This window comes from Mytilus trossulus, chromosome 11 (genome assembly GCF_036588685.1).
Source record: "Mytilus trossulus isolate FHL-02 chromosome 11, PNRI_Mtr1.1.1.hap1, whole genome shotgun sequence".
In the NCBI taxonomy this organism is placed as follows: Eukaryota; Metazoa; Mollusca; class Bivalvia; order Mytilida; family Mytilidae; genus Mytilus; species Mytilus trossulus.
In genome coordinates, this window is record NC_086383.1 from 56,078,170 (window position 1) to 56,095,185 (window position 17,016).

The window sequence follows — 17,016 nt, forward strand, 5'->3', positions numbered from 1 at the left end:
AAGCAACTAACACAGAAACGAACTATAAGATATCAACTGCCATTTTCCCGACTTGGTACAGGACATGTGTCGACAAAATGGTGGGTTCAGCCTGGTTTTGCGGCTAGCCAATTTTGAAACCTTGCGCTTTTATGGAAATGTTAAATATAAAAATGAAATGATAACATTACATGACAGGAATAGATTATAAATTAATGCAAGAACATTCAGGACAGAGAAATACATAAATAAACATTACAATAGAACATTTCGACATGCTAATAATTATCAAAGAAACCAGGTTTTTAATTAAATATATCACGCGTGCGTTTCGTCTACATAAGACTCACCATTGACCAGTGACCCTCGGATCAAAATAGTAAAGAAAGCCAAACAAGACTTACTAGTACAAAGTTGAAGAGCATTAATGACCCAAAATTCAAAAAAAAGAAAAAAAAAACGAAATGCAGTTGTTGAACAAAAACATTTTAATAACTTAGTGAGGTATCTTTTTTTTTATAAATAATATATCTTTTTACTGTCCTTTAATACAACACAGTGACATGAAAAATGAGCGAATTCTTTCTGTAACTGTTTTCTTCTTTTCTTCTCTTTGATCATCGATTTTAACATTGATATTTGTTTGTGTTTCTTTACTTTCTTCTTTCTCTTCTTCTTTCTTTTCCATATCGATATCATCTGGGCACAGTATATCTAATATATATATGTTCCTGATATCATTTATCAACATTTTGATTTGTACTTTTTCCTTTTCTTCTTTTTTTGTTTTCATTTCTACAAGATATGATAACATTTAAATTATATTTCAACATGTGGGACATTTTTATGATAATTTGACATACATATATATACATGTACAATACCTTTTTATGATATTTTAACAAACACGATCTTTCCAAATTACAGTGAAGTCCATTATACCTGTATTGCACTTAATTGTTATTATTAACAAAAATGGAACTTGTTTGAAAATTGCAGAGACACACTACGAATTTGGTTAGAAATTGGAAAAATCAGGCTTTTGATTTAGTACACCAGGAATCGAATATGTTCAGAACAAAGCATGCAATTTAACTCAAGTAAATACCTTTTTCTAACTTTCTTCTACAAGTCATTTTTCTCATCTGTTCTCTCTTCAGTTCTTTTTTCCACTGAATTCTAACCTCCCTTGAATAGTTTTCCATTTTTGTGTCTATTACTTCGAATTGTTTCTTTATCATCTTTTCTTCCTCTCTGGCTCTTGTCAGCCTTCTTTTTTCTTCCCTCCTTATTTCTCTTTTCTTCTTGGGTTTGTCTTTAGCGTTCTGCTCTTCCAGATTCTACGATTTAAAGGTATAACGCCATTTAATTTTTACAATGATTTCACTGAAATTATTTTTTGTTATGAAATGAGCATCAGTAAAACAGGTCAACATAATTTTACCAAAAAGGAACTTAATGTATGGCCTACAATATGAGTTGGGATTATAGAATAGAGAACAGTGGGTACAATAAGCAGTATTAATGGACACACATGTACAGTGAAACCTGTTTAAACCGAACATCTTTGGGACTTAAGATTGTGTTCGGTTTTTGCATACCGTTGTTCGATTTTATCAGGTTCACAACGCATGCAACTTGATATGACGGTGCTTGTTTGGTTTAGACAGGTTTTTCGGTTTATGCAGGATTCGGTTTAGTCAGGTTTCACTGTATATTAAAGAATAGAGAAGTATGGGGTTAAAAAATAGTAGAGAATAATGTTGTTCTAAGATATAAAGAATAAATAACCAAAAAATAAAGAAGATAGAATAACGTCTTTAATGAGATGTCTAAATATAAAGAGTAAAGAATACGGATAAAAATAAATTAAGGCAAGAGAAAAATCGAGTGAGCAGACACATCTTGTAATCCTGTATCTCCACCTCCTTCCCCGATTTAATTTCTTGTAATCTTTTTCCGGGAATATTTTGTAGTTTTCTTTGATCGCAGAATTTTTAAAATCTTGCATATCTAACATGAAAGTATGTCTTACCTGATAAACATATCCTTCCGCGTGCTTAAATGGGTTTTCTGCGATCTTCTGCTGGTATATCTTTGTAATCACAAGTCCTTAAAATCAAATTACAAAAATATAAGATAAATAAATTATCAAACAAGCTAAATATGTGTGTTGGTTAATAAAACGAAGAAATGAAACTTTAGCGCACTGCCAAACTTAAACGCTCAAGAAACAATAATAAGTTTATCATTTTTATAACCACCTGGAACCAATTTGGAAGTGAATCGGATGATTAAATAGTGGAAACCATTTGAAGTTTTACTGAAAAAAGTTGGAAGTTATTCTTTTACATAAATAAGGCCGTTAGTTTTCTCGTTTGAATTGTTTTACATTGTCTTATCGGGGCCTTTTATAACTAACTATGCAGTATGGGCTTTGCTCATTGTTGAAGGCCGTACGGTGACCTGTAGTTGTTAATGTCTGTGTCATTTTGATCTTTTGTGGAAAGCTGTCTCATTTGCAATCATACCATATCTTCTTTTTTATATTGTGTAATTTTACGAATATTGATTCGGAAAATAGTTCCAATACTCCAAGTTTCAATTCGTAACTTCCATATATAAATTTCTGAATATTACATTTGAAATTTCCAAGCTGCACATGGTTCTTCTGTGTACGGGTTATTTTTCCAAAAACAAAATCCGTAACAGGCACGAATTAAAACAAAGTCATCAGCAGTAAAATCGTAAAAAGTTAGTTCAAATAATTCAGTTATAAGTTATTATTTGCGGTCAGTGGCAAATATTTCATGCATATTCTACGGGGCATAACAAAATCATTTTTTGTCTAACAAAACTATGTGATACAGACTTGATTATTAGAACTTCAATTGTGTGATGACAAAATTCATTTTTGTCATGACAAAAGTAAATTTTGTCAAAAAGGTATGCAAATATAAACTTATTTGCATACAAAATTGACTTTTATAACCTGATCTGGAAATTAAAACACAAAGGTCAATTGTGTGAGACAGAATTGACTTTTGTGAGACAAAATTTAATATTGTCAATTGTGTATCACAAAAAAAGTCGATAAGAAATAAGATAAAACAAATATTTGCGTTAAAACGCAAACATAGGAAGAAAATTAATAAAAAAAAAATGTGTGGCGCTAATACGCTTCCGTAAAATTGACTATTGTCGCCCAATATTCAAATTAGGTAACAAAAGTCAAGTCTGTGTAACAAAAATTAATTTTGTCATGACGAAAGTGACTTTTGTCCCCTGAAAGATAATTTTGTATGACAAAATTTTAAATTTGTAGTATGTTACAAATTTTGTTAAAATGAATTCATTTTTGTTGAACAAAAGTCACTTTTGTCCGTACAAAATTGAATTTCGAGTACAAAACCACAGAGTCCCATTCGGCGCCCCGTATATTCAGGACAAACGATGGATATTAGATTTTGTTTTTAATCCGTTACCTGTTTTTGTCTGCTGTTCTTTTGCTACCCTATCATTCTCTAGGCTATTTTTCCATTCTTGTAAGATCCTCATTTTGTTCTCTTCATTTTCACTATCCGTGTCTTCTAAGGGAAAAAGAAAGAACACTTAACAAATATCATCAAGATCGGTTTCTAAAGTTTGACCTTAGTCAATTTAATCAAGAAGAGAAGAGTTTGTAAATTAGACATTTTTTATTCACACGGCAATATGCGCCATCTTTGTTCCTGCTTGACAGGATGAGAACACAAACCATGAAAGTTTATGTCAACTTTTTACCAAATGTAACTTTGTACAAAATCTAGATAAACCAAAGGATACGTTCTAGATGTATATAATACATGCACACAACAAGAGAAAAAATATAGCCTCTGGCCTGTGTTAGTCTTGAATTATTTTATTTTAGTTTCTTGTGTACAATTTGGAAATTAGTATGGCGTTCATTATCACTGAACTAGTATATATTTGTTTAAGGGCCAGCTGAAGAACACCTTCGGGTGCGGGAACTTCTCGCTACATTGAAGACCTGGTATTGACCTTCTACTGTTGTTGTTTTTTTGTTGTTTTTTGTTGTTGTTTTTTTCTATTGTCGGGTTGTTGTCTCTTTGACATATTCCCCATTTCCATTCTCAATTTTAAAACCTACTATTGAAGAAGTTTTAGTTGTGTTTATTTCCAGTGGTTGTTTTTTATTCTACTATTTTTATCCTGTTTTGTATTATAGTTTTGCTTTCAGGTTCTCTCTCTCTCTCTTCCCCACCTCGTACTTTGACATACCTAGTTCCTGTTCCTTCTTTAAAGCTTTCCTTTTGTCAGTCTCTATGTTTTTCCACTCCTCAAGTAAACACTCGAAAACAGCTTCGCTTAGAAACGCTTTGTAAAAATACAAAGTATGTTGCTCTTTTTTGTCCTGGTCTGTCATCTTAATATTTTGTCTATAAGCTGAAAAAATAAACCAACAATAAACTATTTGTATTACTAATATTCTAGCATAGATCATTGTAAAATCATATCTTGCTTGTAAATGTCACAAATAAATATACATGTACCAATAAGGAGAGGTTGTATGATAACTAATAGAAATATCTAAATAACTAAAATGTCACCGTAAGTCTTCAACAAATAAAATTGAAAATGGAAATGGGGAATGTGTCAAAGAGACATCAACCCGACCATAGAAGAAGAAAAACAACAGCGGAAGGTCACCAACATGTCTTCAATGTAGCGAGAAATTCCAGCACCCGGAGGCGTCCTTCAGTTGGCCCCTAAACAAATATATACTAGTTCAGTGATAATGAACGCCATACTAATTTCCAAATTGTACACAAGAAACTAAAATTAAAATAATACAAGACTAACAAAGGCCGGAGGCTCCTGACTTGGGACAGGCGCAAAAATGCGGCGGGGTTAAACATGTTTGTGAGATCTCAACCCTCCCCATATACCTCTAGCCAATGAAGAAAAGCAAAACCAATCCTGTATAGCCAGATTTAAAGTTCCGGAGAAGAAAAATATAAAACTATTCATGTATATAAAAAGATGTTAAACTTAAATAGGAATTAAGTTAGCAAATATAACTGAGTACTGAGGTAGAAAGCAAAATTAAATCCAATTCATAAATCATAAAAGTTAGCAAAATAAAAATACAGAACTATAGGCATATATTTTTTTTTAAATCTATGAAAGAATACTGAATTTACACATTTTGCAGTTTGAATTTGATAAAATCGGTAAATAAATAAGTCTTTCGCTATCGCCATCAGAATTGTCTAATGCGTCCGAAGGTAGAAATTTTTCATTGAGTTTATCTTAGCATGGACAGTTTAACAGAAAATGTCTTTCATCTTCGAGCTCATGTTTTTCATGCAAAACACATATTCGGTCTATTGAATTTTATTAAAGAAAAACAAAAATACCAAGGACTTTTTTTGTATATAAACAATTAAAATAACTGACCTTATTAGAAGTCTAAGAATTAGTCCTGTCGACATCAGCGAAACTTTGACGTTGTCAGCGGTAATGGTTATGACGTTGTTGACAATAGTATTCCTCTGCGCATGCAGTCGTTTACTTCGACGAAAACGTTGCAACAATAATTTCATAAAAAAAACAAATTCGGCAAGGTTTCCAAGACATTTAATAAATAACTTAATATATAAAAAAGAAGATGTGGTATGATTGCTAATGAGACAATTATCCACAAAAGACCAAAATGACGCAGACATTAACAACTATAGGTCACCGTACGGCCTTCAAAAATGAGCAAAGCCCATACCGCGTAGTCAGCTATAAAAGGTCCCGATAAGACAATGTAAAACAATTCAAACGAGAAAACTAACGGCCTTACTTAAGGAAAAAATTTAACGAAAAACAAATATGTTACACATAAACAAAGACTGCATTCATTTAGATGAAATTCTATGGCACCATATTTTGGTGTAATCCCTTAAATCAGTAACGGTTAGTCAATTTCTTTTTCGCTATACAAAAAAATAATGACATCGCAATAAAAATATACTAGTACATTCTGTTCGTTGTTTTGTATTGTTAAACAAAAGATTTGAAACGTAAAAAAAGTTACCAATTCAGTTCTTTAAATATTGTTTTATTGGTGTTAATATATTTTGATATCAGTAAATACAACCAAACTAATATAATGGTTCTACACGTATGCGTATTCACGGTTCTACAAACTACCAATACCTATATTTTGAAGTCTTAGACCCCGTTTACACTGACTAAAAAGATTGAACTTTACTAAGATCGATCTTTTTAGGATTGATCTTTTGTCCAGTGTAAATGGGTTAGATCGATCTTTTTACATGTATGATTGATCTTTTGTTCAGTGTAAACGGGTTAGATCGATTTTTTTATGATTGTTCTTTGGTTCAGTGTAAACGGGTTAGATCGATCTTCAATCGGACTTTAAAAGTTTTCTTCAAGAGGTGGTTTTAAAAAGATCGATCTTATTTGAATCGATCTTTTTTTGGTATAAACGCATCGATCGCGATTGATCTTTTTTTCAGGTGAATGGTATATATATTTAGATATGAAAATAAAGGTAAGATCGTTTTTTATTTTTGTTGTAGTGTAAACGCACTGGATTAAATCTGATCGATTTCGGTCGATCTTGCTTGTGCAATGTAAACGCGAACCGGTCTTTTCAAGATCGATTCAAATAGAGATCGATTCAAATTCGTTGCCAGTGTAAACAGGGTCTTAGAATAATTATTCTTTTATAATTTATTTTATTATTGGCTTTGAACTAGCTTTTAAGAACTGCTAGTTCTCTCACATCTGTACTTAGTGTCTATTTTGTTGTGGTGTATTTTAAAGGGGAACTGAGTGAGTTGGTTTCTAATTCTTCCACAACTCACTGTGCCACAACTACTGTCGTACTTGAGAAATAAAAACTTGAAACTTGAAACTTGCATAGAACGGTAAACACGAGTTGTTTTTTGTTTGAGTTAAAAATTGATAGAAATTATGTGTAGTTACCACTCTTTTTAAAAATGTTCTTTCTGAATAAATCAATATCAAACATTAAAATTTTTTAAGTTTAATTAAACTATATATTCTGTAGAAAAAGTTATCATCAACATTATTAAATGTAATAACAATATATAGAAAAGAACGGTCAAATTTTCGAAATTTCGTTTTAAATATCAGTAGCAAAAGGTTTTTCGAAATTTTCCTTTGACCGATGCAGACGCTTTGCACAAATAATTTTCACTCCTCAAGTCGAAATAGGTTTTTCTCCAGTTCTGTAAACTTTTTTCGGAATTTTCCTTTCACCGGTGCAGACGATTCGCACATTACATCTCTCAATTCGAGAACCGACTAAGGTCTACATCATGGTTTGTAAATTTAATGATTAATTTTTATATTAAAACATGCTTCAAATATAATGATTGAAAGGTTTCAAATATCAGTCGCAATAGGTTTCTCTCCAGTTCTCTAAAACATATTTAATTTATCAAAATTATGAAATACCCCTTCACCATCGATTAAATCAGTCTATATAATAAGACAATCCCATATGTATTTTACTAACACTCTATAGATCCGTAGGGGATCAGTAACGAACCATATAAGTTAACGTATAATAGGAAACAACAAGGTCTGATTTTATTCAACAGAGTTAGATAAAAAAAAATGATATTATATATATAAAAAAGAAGATGTGGTATGATTGCCAATGAGACAACTATCCAAAAAAGACCAAAATGACACAGACATCAACAACTATCGGTTACCATACGGCCTTCAACAATGAGCAAAGCCCATACCGCAAAGTCGCTTTAATTCATTCGAAAACCCTTATAATATAAATTAGAATTTAGATATTAATGTTCAGTTGATATTTCTACAGTTCAGTGATTACTATGATTACAATTGAACTGATTTTGACATACGTTGTGCAATCGGTTAATTAGCGTACTATACGTTATTATATATTAACAACTTGATGATTTAAGAATTGTCACAGTTAGCCCCCTTTATTTCATGTCATTTTATATTTTTTGTGCACACAAAAAGTAAGACATATTTTAGCTAACTGAACATAAAAATGGTCAAGAATATAAAAAAGTGATACGCAAATGAAAACAAAAAGAGTTGGTTCTTCATACAGGTATATATTCCAAATTTTAGAATGATAAAAGACCGGTGAAGTATGACATTTTCATTGCAATAAAAAACACAGATTTTTTTACATAGTATTGTACTCTTACCTTATGAAGGTTAACTGAAGGGACGAGTGCCACCCTTTTCCAAATAAAAATAGACAAAGGCGTCCCTCCCGAAAGACTGTGGTCTCCACAGCCCTGAAGGCCTGTACTGTCATAACCATTTTGAATATCTGTCATATTGATATTATTCATGTGGTTGGGAAATAATCGTATACCCAGCATTCACTGGGAGAGGAGTTTTGGTCACGTATAGGAATAAGGGTGGGGTGTTGTGTAAGGTAGGGGGAAAGTAACGGTATATTTTTGGTGGTACAAAGGGAAGGTACAGTTATGGGTTAAGTCGTTTGGGATGTATACGGGTAGATCTGTCAACGGTCAAGCGCGAGAGGAGAGAGAGAAAGAGAGTTGGGGGGAGAGAGAAAATGAGTATGTGTGTGAGAGAGAGATTGTGAGGAGAGAGAGAGAGTGTGTGCGAAGTGAGGTTGTGAGGAGAGAGAGTGTGAGAAGACAGTGAGTGTGTGTGAAAGAGAAACACAATATGAGTGAGGAGAGACAAAGAGTGTATGTGTGATAAACAGACTGTGTGTGATAGTGAGTGAGGAGAGACACATTGTGTGTGAGAGAGAGAGACTATGTGTGAGAGTGAGTGAGGAGTGAGATTGTGTGTGAGGAGAAAGAGTATGTTAGGAGAGAGATAGAATGTGAGTGAGGAGAGAGAGTGTGAGAAAAATTATAAGCGGAGTGTAAAAGATGTGTATGTGAGTGTGAGAATGTGAGACATGAGAATATGAGTATGAGGAGAGAGAGAGTGAGCACAGATTGTTAGAGTGGAGAGACTGTGAGAGGTGAGGTGACAGTAGAGAGAGTGTGAAAAGAAAAATAGCGTAACAGGAGAAAGTGAGAGATAGGAAATAATGTGAATATGAGAGGAGAGAGAGTGTAAAAAAATTATGAGTGGAGATAGAGTGAGTGTAAGAAAAGATGCAGGATATAAGAAAGGGGGAATCGGAATTTTATGAAGTAGTTAATTCACACTTGTATCAAGGCACAACCAATACAGGTTTCGAAACTACAAAGAAAATGCTATTTCAAATCCCGTACCCTATAGATTTAGGCTATTTTATAACGTTAGTTTTGGTGATATAGCTCGGTTTTTAAAGGCTCTGTAAAAAACATATCTGAAAAAAAGGATGTACTAACTAAATTGTAATAAATCTTCCACAGACTAAACCAAACGTTCAAACCAAGGTATTTGGAAAAAATCAGTAAAGGTTTTATCAATAAGTAATGTGTGGTAATGGAGAACGTTGAGACGAGGTAGTGGATCGAGTGCAGTTATGAGCGAGTACAGGTTATGTGTAAGACGAGTGATAAGGGGAGAGAGGTGATAAAAATATACAAAGAGACGTTACCCGAAAGAGTGCATGATCAGGACTAAGGACATACTGCTTAAAAGTGGTAATAAGAGATAAACACAACTCTTAACCAAGGACTGAGCTCCTAAACGGGACAAACAACGCAAATTTTTCTAACTTTGCTTCGGAAGAAAGATAAACGATGCCGTAGATCATAATCTGGATGTCAATGGATACTAGCTTGGTAATTTCGTTTTTTTCTACAATGTGAGCCACACAAAAAAGAGGTTTACTCGGATCACAGTAGTCAGTTCTTCGGTACTGACATGATTTATAAGACAATAATGGTCTGTTGATAATGTTTGAAATTGTATGAAAACTAAGATTTTAACTCCATCAGGCAAAGTTGGTTTTAGATAGATTTTCGCTATTTTATAATAATATTTTTGGTCATATAGCTCTTAAAATTGTTTCCGTTTTTACAGACTCGTTAAACAAACATCACTGTGAAACTATAGATGTGCTAACCCGTTTGTAATAGTCAAACTTCCAAACCAAATCTTTGTATTATTGACAATATGTATATATATATATATAATCCCTATTTAATTTCTTATGGTCGAACTAAAAGTACTTCTTTTATACTGCTACCTACTACCATGTTTACAAACTTTAATTTCTGTTTGAAATGTACCATATTCTATTTAAATGAAATATTGGATAAACACATCTTTAATTTCTGTTGGAATTGTGCTGCATCTACCATTTTCTTTTTCAAGTAAATAATGGATAAACACATTCAGACATACATTTTATAAATAGCCGATCAATGAACTACTAGTATATAGAACACTTCAATTTGATATCTTAAAATCATATATATCTAGCAGATTTAATTCTGCATAAGGCTAGACGTCCGACCATGTGTCTTCTTTATTTGTTAAGTATCAAGCCGAGTGTAACGATATCGCCTCGTCGTAATTATAGGTTTTGGGTTGGGACTAGCTCAAGCAATAAAAACACGTCTTACGTTGACGACATTTAATAAAAGAGAGAGTAAAACAAAAAGGCGTTTCCGGACATCACTTGTACAATTCCGTAAAACATATAAAACTGAATTACACATATATAAAACATATATATCTAAATATATAACATCCCCCGGCAGAAAGAAAATTTCCAATGAATTTTTGCATATATATGGAATTCAGATTCACAATCAAATAAAAATACATGATCAGTATTACAACACTATCTTTCTAACTTTCAAAATATTCAAAATTCTCGATCTTTCAATATATATATCTTAACAAACAAGTAACTGACCAGTATGGATAACTTGGTGGAATAAGCATCTTGGAACAAATTGCGGAGTACTACATGTATAAAAATATCTTGCTCGTCATAAACGTGACAGTTAAATATCATATGATATAAAATACTATGAAATCACCAGAGTCCTTACTCTTATTTTGTAGATAAATGCTAAACGTGATAAAATATGCACACTTTCAAAGAGTCTCACACAAAAATACAATTCAAGACCAGCTCATAAAATCTCACGCACTCTGAATTTCTCGTGAACCATACTACTCACAGCAATACTACTCAGGTTATTCGTGATTAACATATAAAAGTCATTGACAGATATTCATACAATCTCATTTGGTTATCTATGCCTTACTATTCCAATTTCCATGTTTTGGGGTTATTAAACTTATTTCATTAACAATCAGCACTACAGAAAAAAACAATGTTCATTTCATAAAATAAAGTGTAGTTTCCTTTATAAAGTTTTGACAATTCGATTAAGTCTTTAACTAATCCTTGCAACTTTCGAACTTATAAAATTACATACAAATCGATAGTCATAATTCTAAATTCAAAACGGAGGGTGAAAAACAACAAGTAAATCTTCTAGCTACATGTTCTAAAGTCAATGAATTTGCCTTTCAAAAGTAATTCAGGCTAACTGCCCTTAAAGTCTAATAAAAGCTTCAATACAAAAAAAACATGTTAATCAATCAAAAAATATTATTCATGTTATCAATAATGAATACAAAAAACGATATTTCAATAATCATATTTAAGTAGCAAAAATGTAAGTGATGCCGGAATCATATATAATAATCACATCAATGCATAATAATACAAAATATAATAGGGAACATGCAATAAATGTTCATATTAATCTTTCTCTTTTGCCTCTTGGTCTTCATTTACGGATATCCAGTAAACGGATATCTCACTATGAGATAAATCTCACAAGTAAGTTTGCGGTAGAATAAAATACACACGGCACTAACAATATCACACAGATCCTTGACGAATTATTAATATCATGAGTCGATGTTCCAAATTTCGATAAATGTTACGTTGTACATAGCTACTTAATTAAATTGTCATGAGATAAATCTCACAGACAAATAGTAACTTGTGAATATATACAGTTATATTGCGCTTGTAGTCATGAGAAAACTCTCACAGACAAATAGTCTACTTGTGAATATATATTATAAATTTACCATGAGTTGTATCGCGCATGTACTCATGAGATAAATATAACGAGTATATAAATGGTGGACGCTAATTAAATAAATATGATGTTATGACAATAAAAATGTTTAAATTTTTGGCGGAGGTCGAGATTTTAATTTGGCCTTGGCTTTCGGTCCAAGCTGATGTTCTTGAAGCCACATAGCGTGTTGGGCTGGTTCACCAACTATATGAGCAAGATACGCTCTTTTTCCATTCATTATTTTGTGCGCTAGGAATCTTTTCACTTTTAACTGACTTGCAGACTTTGAATCGCTAGATACGTCAACCTCACTAAAATGAATGAAATTATTATCTTTGAACCTAGCGGGTAATTTCTTAGTGCGCTTTGGGCGAGACATGGTTGTACTATTTTCAACAATCAAAATATTGTCTGATTGGCTTGTATTATCAGATAAATTGTCATAATTGGTGTTTTGGTTTTCCTGAACAGGCGTATTATCCTCATTCATAGATGTATAATCTTGCACTTCAACATCGTCTAGTTTCGTATGAACAGGGTCCATAAAATATTTTGACGGATTTGGTTTTCTCACATACACAGATTTCAGTCTATTGATATGCACTGGCTGTGATAATATTTTGTTCGTGTTTGGGTCCTTTAAGGTGTACATATGAGGACTATTTACTCTTGAGATCACATATGGACCGGCAAATTTATTCTTAATTTTTTGTCCTGACCCGGTTGGTTCTTTCGACAAATAAACATAGTCGTTTTCATTAAATGAAATATTTGGTATTTTGTCCTTATTTACTCGGTCAACCATTTTAACTTGTGAATTAATAGCATTTTTCTCGACTTCAGTACGTATAAGGTTCAACTTTTCACATTGCTTTTTGAGATACGCATGACAATCTTTAGGTACAGACGAAAAGTCTGTGTCCTTAATATGCAAAGACAACGGAAATTGGGGTCTTTTCCCATACACTATTTCAAAAGGCGAAAATCCAACACTTTGGTTTGGCGTATTGTTCATCGAAAATACTATTCCCGGTAATACATCCTCCCATGGTTTTCCTTTTACAATAAACGGTGTTAGTCTTTCCGATAAAGTTCTGTGAGGTCTCTCACATGCTCCCAAACAATGATGAGCGAAGCTAGGGGTATATTCCTGAATAATATCCAATAAACGACAAACTTCTCGGAAACATTTACCAATAAATTCCGATCCTTGATCACTAACGATAGTTCGACAAACTCCAAATTGCGTGACTAATTTAAAAAGAGCATTTCCGACTGTTAACGGATCAGTGTTAGGTATCGGCTCTGCAAACATGTATTTACTAAATAAGTCAATTGCGGTAAAAATGTAAGAATTGCCACTTCGAGAGACAGGGACGGGTCCATATTGAAGGTCCATTTCCCAAACTTCAAATGGTGCACACGGCGTAGGAAATGATGTAATGGACGCTTTTGTTTTTAGTGTGGTATTTTTCCTGCTTTGACATTCATGACATGAACGAATATAATCAGTTACTTTTTCACTCAAATTCGGAAAATAGTAATGTTCTTGGATTAAATCAAGAGTATTTTGTATACCACAATGTCCACCTAATGTCGAATCATGATGTAATGCAATTATTGTTTTCAGTGAAATTTCCGGGACAACTAGCTGAAAATTATTCATTGTTTTTGCACGCACTGATTTCCTATTTCGTGTATGAAATAATATTCCATTGATCAAGTGAAAATTTGGTATTAATAAAAGAAGTCTGCGGGCTTCTTTCTGCAGCTTTGGTAGTTCGTTTCTTTCAAGATACTGAATTAACGGTCTGCAGTTTGTGTCATTGCGCTGCAATTCATGTATCGACTCTATACTAAATCCCTTTTCCCTAAAAATGTCAATCGATTTCAAAATGTTTACATTTGGATCACTATCAATACCAGTATCAGAGTCTCGTTTGTTGGTATAATTGTTCGTGATTTCATTTTCACTAATATAAGTAACCTGCGTTTCATTAACGTCAGTCGTTTGCTCAAATATTTTGTCTACATCCTGTACATTATCACTTGCAGTGCTTTGATTAAATATTTTGTCTGACTTTTCATTTTGAGAGCTTTCAGTGCTTTGATTGAAAAATGTTGCATCACATTGAGAAGTAGCACTATCAGTACTTTGATCAAATATTTGATTCGATTTTGGTAAATTAGTCGACTGAGTGATTTGTTGATAAACTTTTTCAAACTGGTTCAACTGATCAGAAATCGATATTTGACTATGCTTTGAGTCACAATCTGTCAGTTTATTCAAAGGTTCTGATTTTTTCACTACGTTATATTTCTTTCGTGGGTAAAGTTGTAACGTTTTTCGCGGTTTACGTTTCTTTGCTACACGTGCCAACTGTTGATCAATGTCTTCAGTGTCGGCATCATATTCATTTTGTGGCTGTAATAATACATTTTTGCGTGGAACACTATTATCGACGGTGTACATCGGAACTGTCAAAGACATACCAATATTGTTCACTTGTAAATTTTTACTGTCGCTAGTATCCGAGTCATGTAATAAAGTGGTCAATTGAATACCTCCTGGAACAATTATTTGACCTGTATTTTCCGGTTCATATGGGAAGTACGGATCTTGCTCGTCTGGACTTTCGAAGGCGTTACTAGTCTCTTGCGTGCATCGTGACAAAGCATCCGGAACTTGCATTTCCCTCGCAGGTTTGTATTGAATTTCAAAATTATATTGCTGCAAAATAGCAATCCATCGCTCATAAATGGCGCCTTTCAGTTGGTTGCTAAATAGCGGTTTCAATGCTTGGTGGTCGCATTCTATAACAAAAGGCTTTGTTCGTAGGTATGATGAACATTCTAAAACAGCGGTAACCATGCAAAGTAATTCTAGCTTTGTTGGGCCATATGATTTCTGCCATTTACTAAGTGCTTTAGATCCGAATCGTATAACACGAATCTCATCAGTTTCGCTCATTTTCTGATATAGCACGTAACCAATCCCCTTACAACAAGAGTCTACAGCAAGTCTAAATGGTAAGTTGAAGTTTGGAAAGGCCAGAATAGGAGAATCTAGCAGAAGTGATTTAACATTCTGAAATGCACGTTGTTGTTCATCGGTCCAGCTAAAACGTTCATATTTCTTTAAAAGTCTCGTCAGAGGTTCCATTTCAGCACTGAAATTTTTTATGTATTTCCGAAACCAATTAAATAAACCAACAAGGCGGCGCAACTCTTTCACATTTTTTGGTATAGGATAATCAACGATGGCCTGAACACGGTCCGGTGGCGGCTCAATTCCTTTATTTGAAATTTTATGACCTAAGTATATACAAGAGTTCTGAGCAAAGGTACACTTTTTGGGTCCCAGCTTTAAACCAGCATTAGAAAGTCTCTGAAAAACGTTCCGTAAATCTTCAATATGCTGATCGAATGTTTCGGATGCAATAAGGATATCATCAAGATAGCACAAACATGATTTAAAAGTTAATCCTTTAAGTACTTTATCCATCAGCAGTTGAAAAGATGCTGGGGATGAACTCAGTCCCATCGGTAATCTTAAAAATTTGAAAGTACCAAAACAGGTATTAAAGGCTGTGTAACGTTGACTGTCTTTTGAAATCGGTAACTGAAAAAATCCAGATGATAAGTCTATTGAAGTAAGAAAATTCGGTGTTTTTGTAGAAAACGATTCAGTGAGATCTTGTAAATCAGGAATTGAATAAGAAAAGTGTTGAGTCATGGAATTTAAATACCTAAAGTCACAACAGAAACGAAATTTTGACAAACTAGTCTCTTTCGATGAAGCGTTTGCTTTGTCTTTTTGATACGTTCTTTTCGACACAAGTACCACCGGACTTGTAATAGGAACATCTTCTGTTTCCTCTACTGGTGCAATTACACCTTGTCGCAAAAGTTCATCTAAATGATGTCTTAGAATATCCTTCTTTTCCGGAGTTAAACGATATGAACGTTGGTGTTTCGGTTTAAAGTCGGGCTTCAAACATATTTGGTGTTGAACAACATTGGTAAAGCCTAAGTCAGGGTTTTCCTCGGTAACAAACAATTCTTTATTAGAATGTAAAAATTCAATCAATGTCGATTTCTGTACTTCAGTTAAGTATTCGGGAATATTAAAATAAGAGATAAATTTAGAGTCGATCTCAGTATCTTTATTCACCGGTTCAGTCGACAATTGAATATTTTGAACAAAATGAGTGTCATTATTTTCACTCAAAGGCATACATACATGATCCTTAGAAAACGGTTCAAGCTCCGCTAAAATCTGTCCTTTATTCAAATGTACAGTTTCATTAGTAAAATTCAAAATTTTAATCGGGACTTGTTTCTCTCGATTTACTGTCACTACAGCTTTCGATATTATGACTCCTCGGTCTTTAGATATTTTGGAAGTACATATACCTTGCATTCCATATTGCACTTTTCCATTTACGTGTCCCCAAATAAGGACTTCTGAATTCGGAGGTATAGAAGCAGGACTTTGAGTTAAAATCTTGAAATGTTTAGATCTTATGCGACAATCACTAAAGTCAAGAACGATTTTCTTGGAATATAAATAATTCGTTCCTAAAATTAAAGGATGCGATGTTTGCACTAAAATATATACATGAATCCAGTGCTTTCCTTGAGGCACAGAAATCTTAACCTTAGCAGTTCCATAAATTTGCACTGTCTGATTATTCGCTAAAGTAATTTTGTCACTTGTAGCACTGAACTCGGACTTCATTGAATCTGGTATTGAATTAAAAAGTCGCGAAGACATGACATTTATTGAACTACCTGTATCAATTAATGCTGAAATTTCCAGATTTGCAATTCGCACAGGCATATACAAAAATTTACTAACAAATGTTGAATCGTCGTCACTTGTTGATTCAGTTGATTCAGAATAATTTACCGATTTATCAGAAATGTTAACATAGGCAGACTCGTGTACAGAAATTTTATCTACATG

At 33.2% G+C, this 17,016-nt stretch overlaps 1 protein-coding gene across 2 annotated transcripts; it reads right to left on the reverse strand.

Annotated features, from left to right (window-relative positions):
* Window positions 1-494: 494 nt before the first annotated feature.
* Window positions 495-5,523, reverse strand: LOC134690489 (trichohyalin-like). 2 transcript variants are annotated; one of them, XM_063550464.1, is made up of 6 exons: window positions 5,440-5,523; window positions 4,261-4,425; window positions 3,465-3,566; window positions 2,015-2,091; window positions 1,088-1,319; window positions 495-774 (listed from the first exon to the last, which is right to left on the reverse strand). In XM_063550464.1, the coding sequence occupies exons 2-6, from the start codon at window positions 4,403-4,405 to the stop codon at window positions 515-517; spliced, it is 816 nt and encodes a 271-aa protein (XP_063406534.1). In that variant the 5' UTR covers window positions 4,406-4,425; window positions 5,440-5,523; the 3' UTR covers window positions 495-514. The 2 variants fall into 2 exon arrangements, with proteins under 2 accessions (XP_063406534.1, XP_063406533.1); XM_063550463.1 differs by having other exon boundaries at window positions 3,465-3,569.
* Window positions 5,524-17,016: the final 11,493 nt, after the last annotated feature.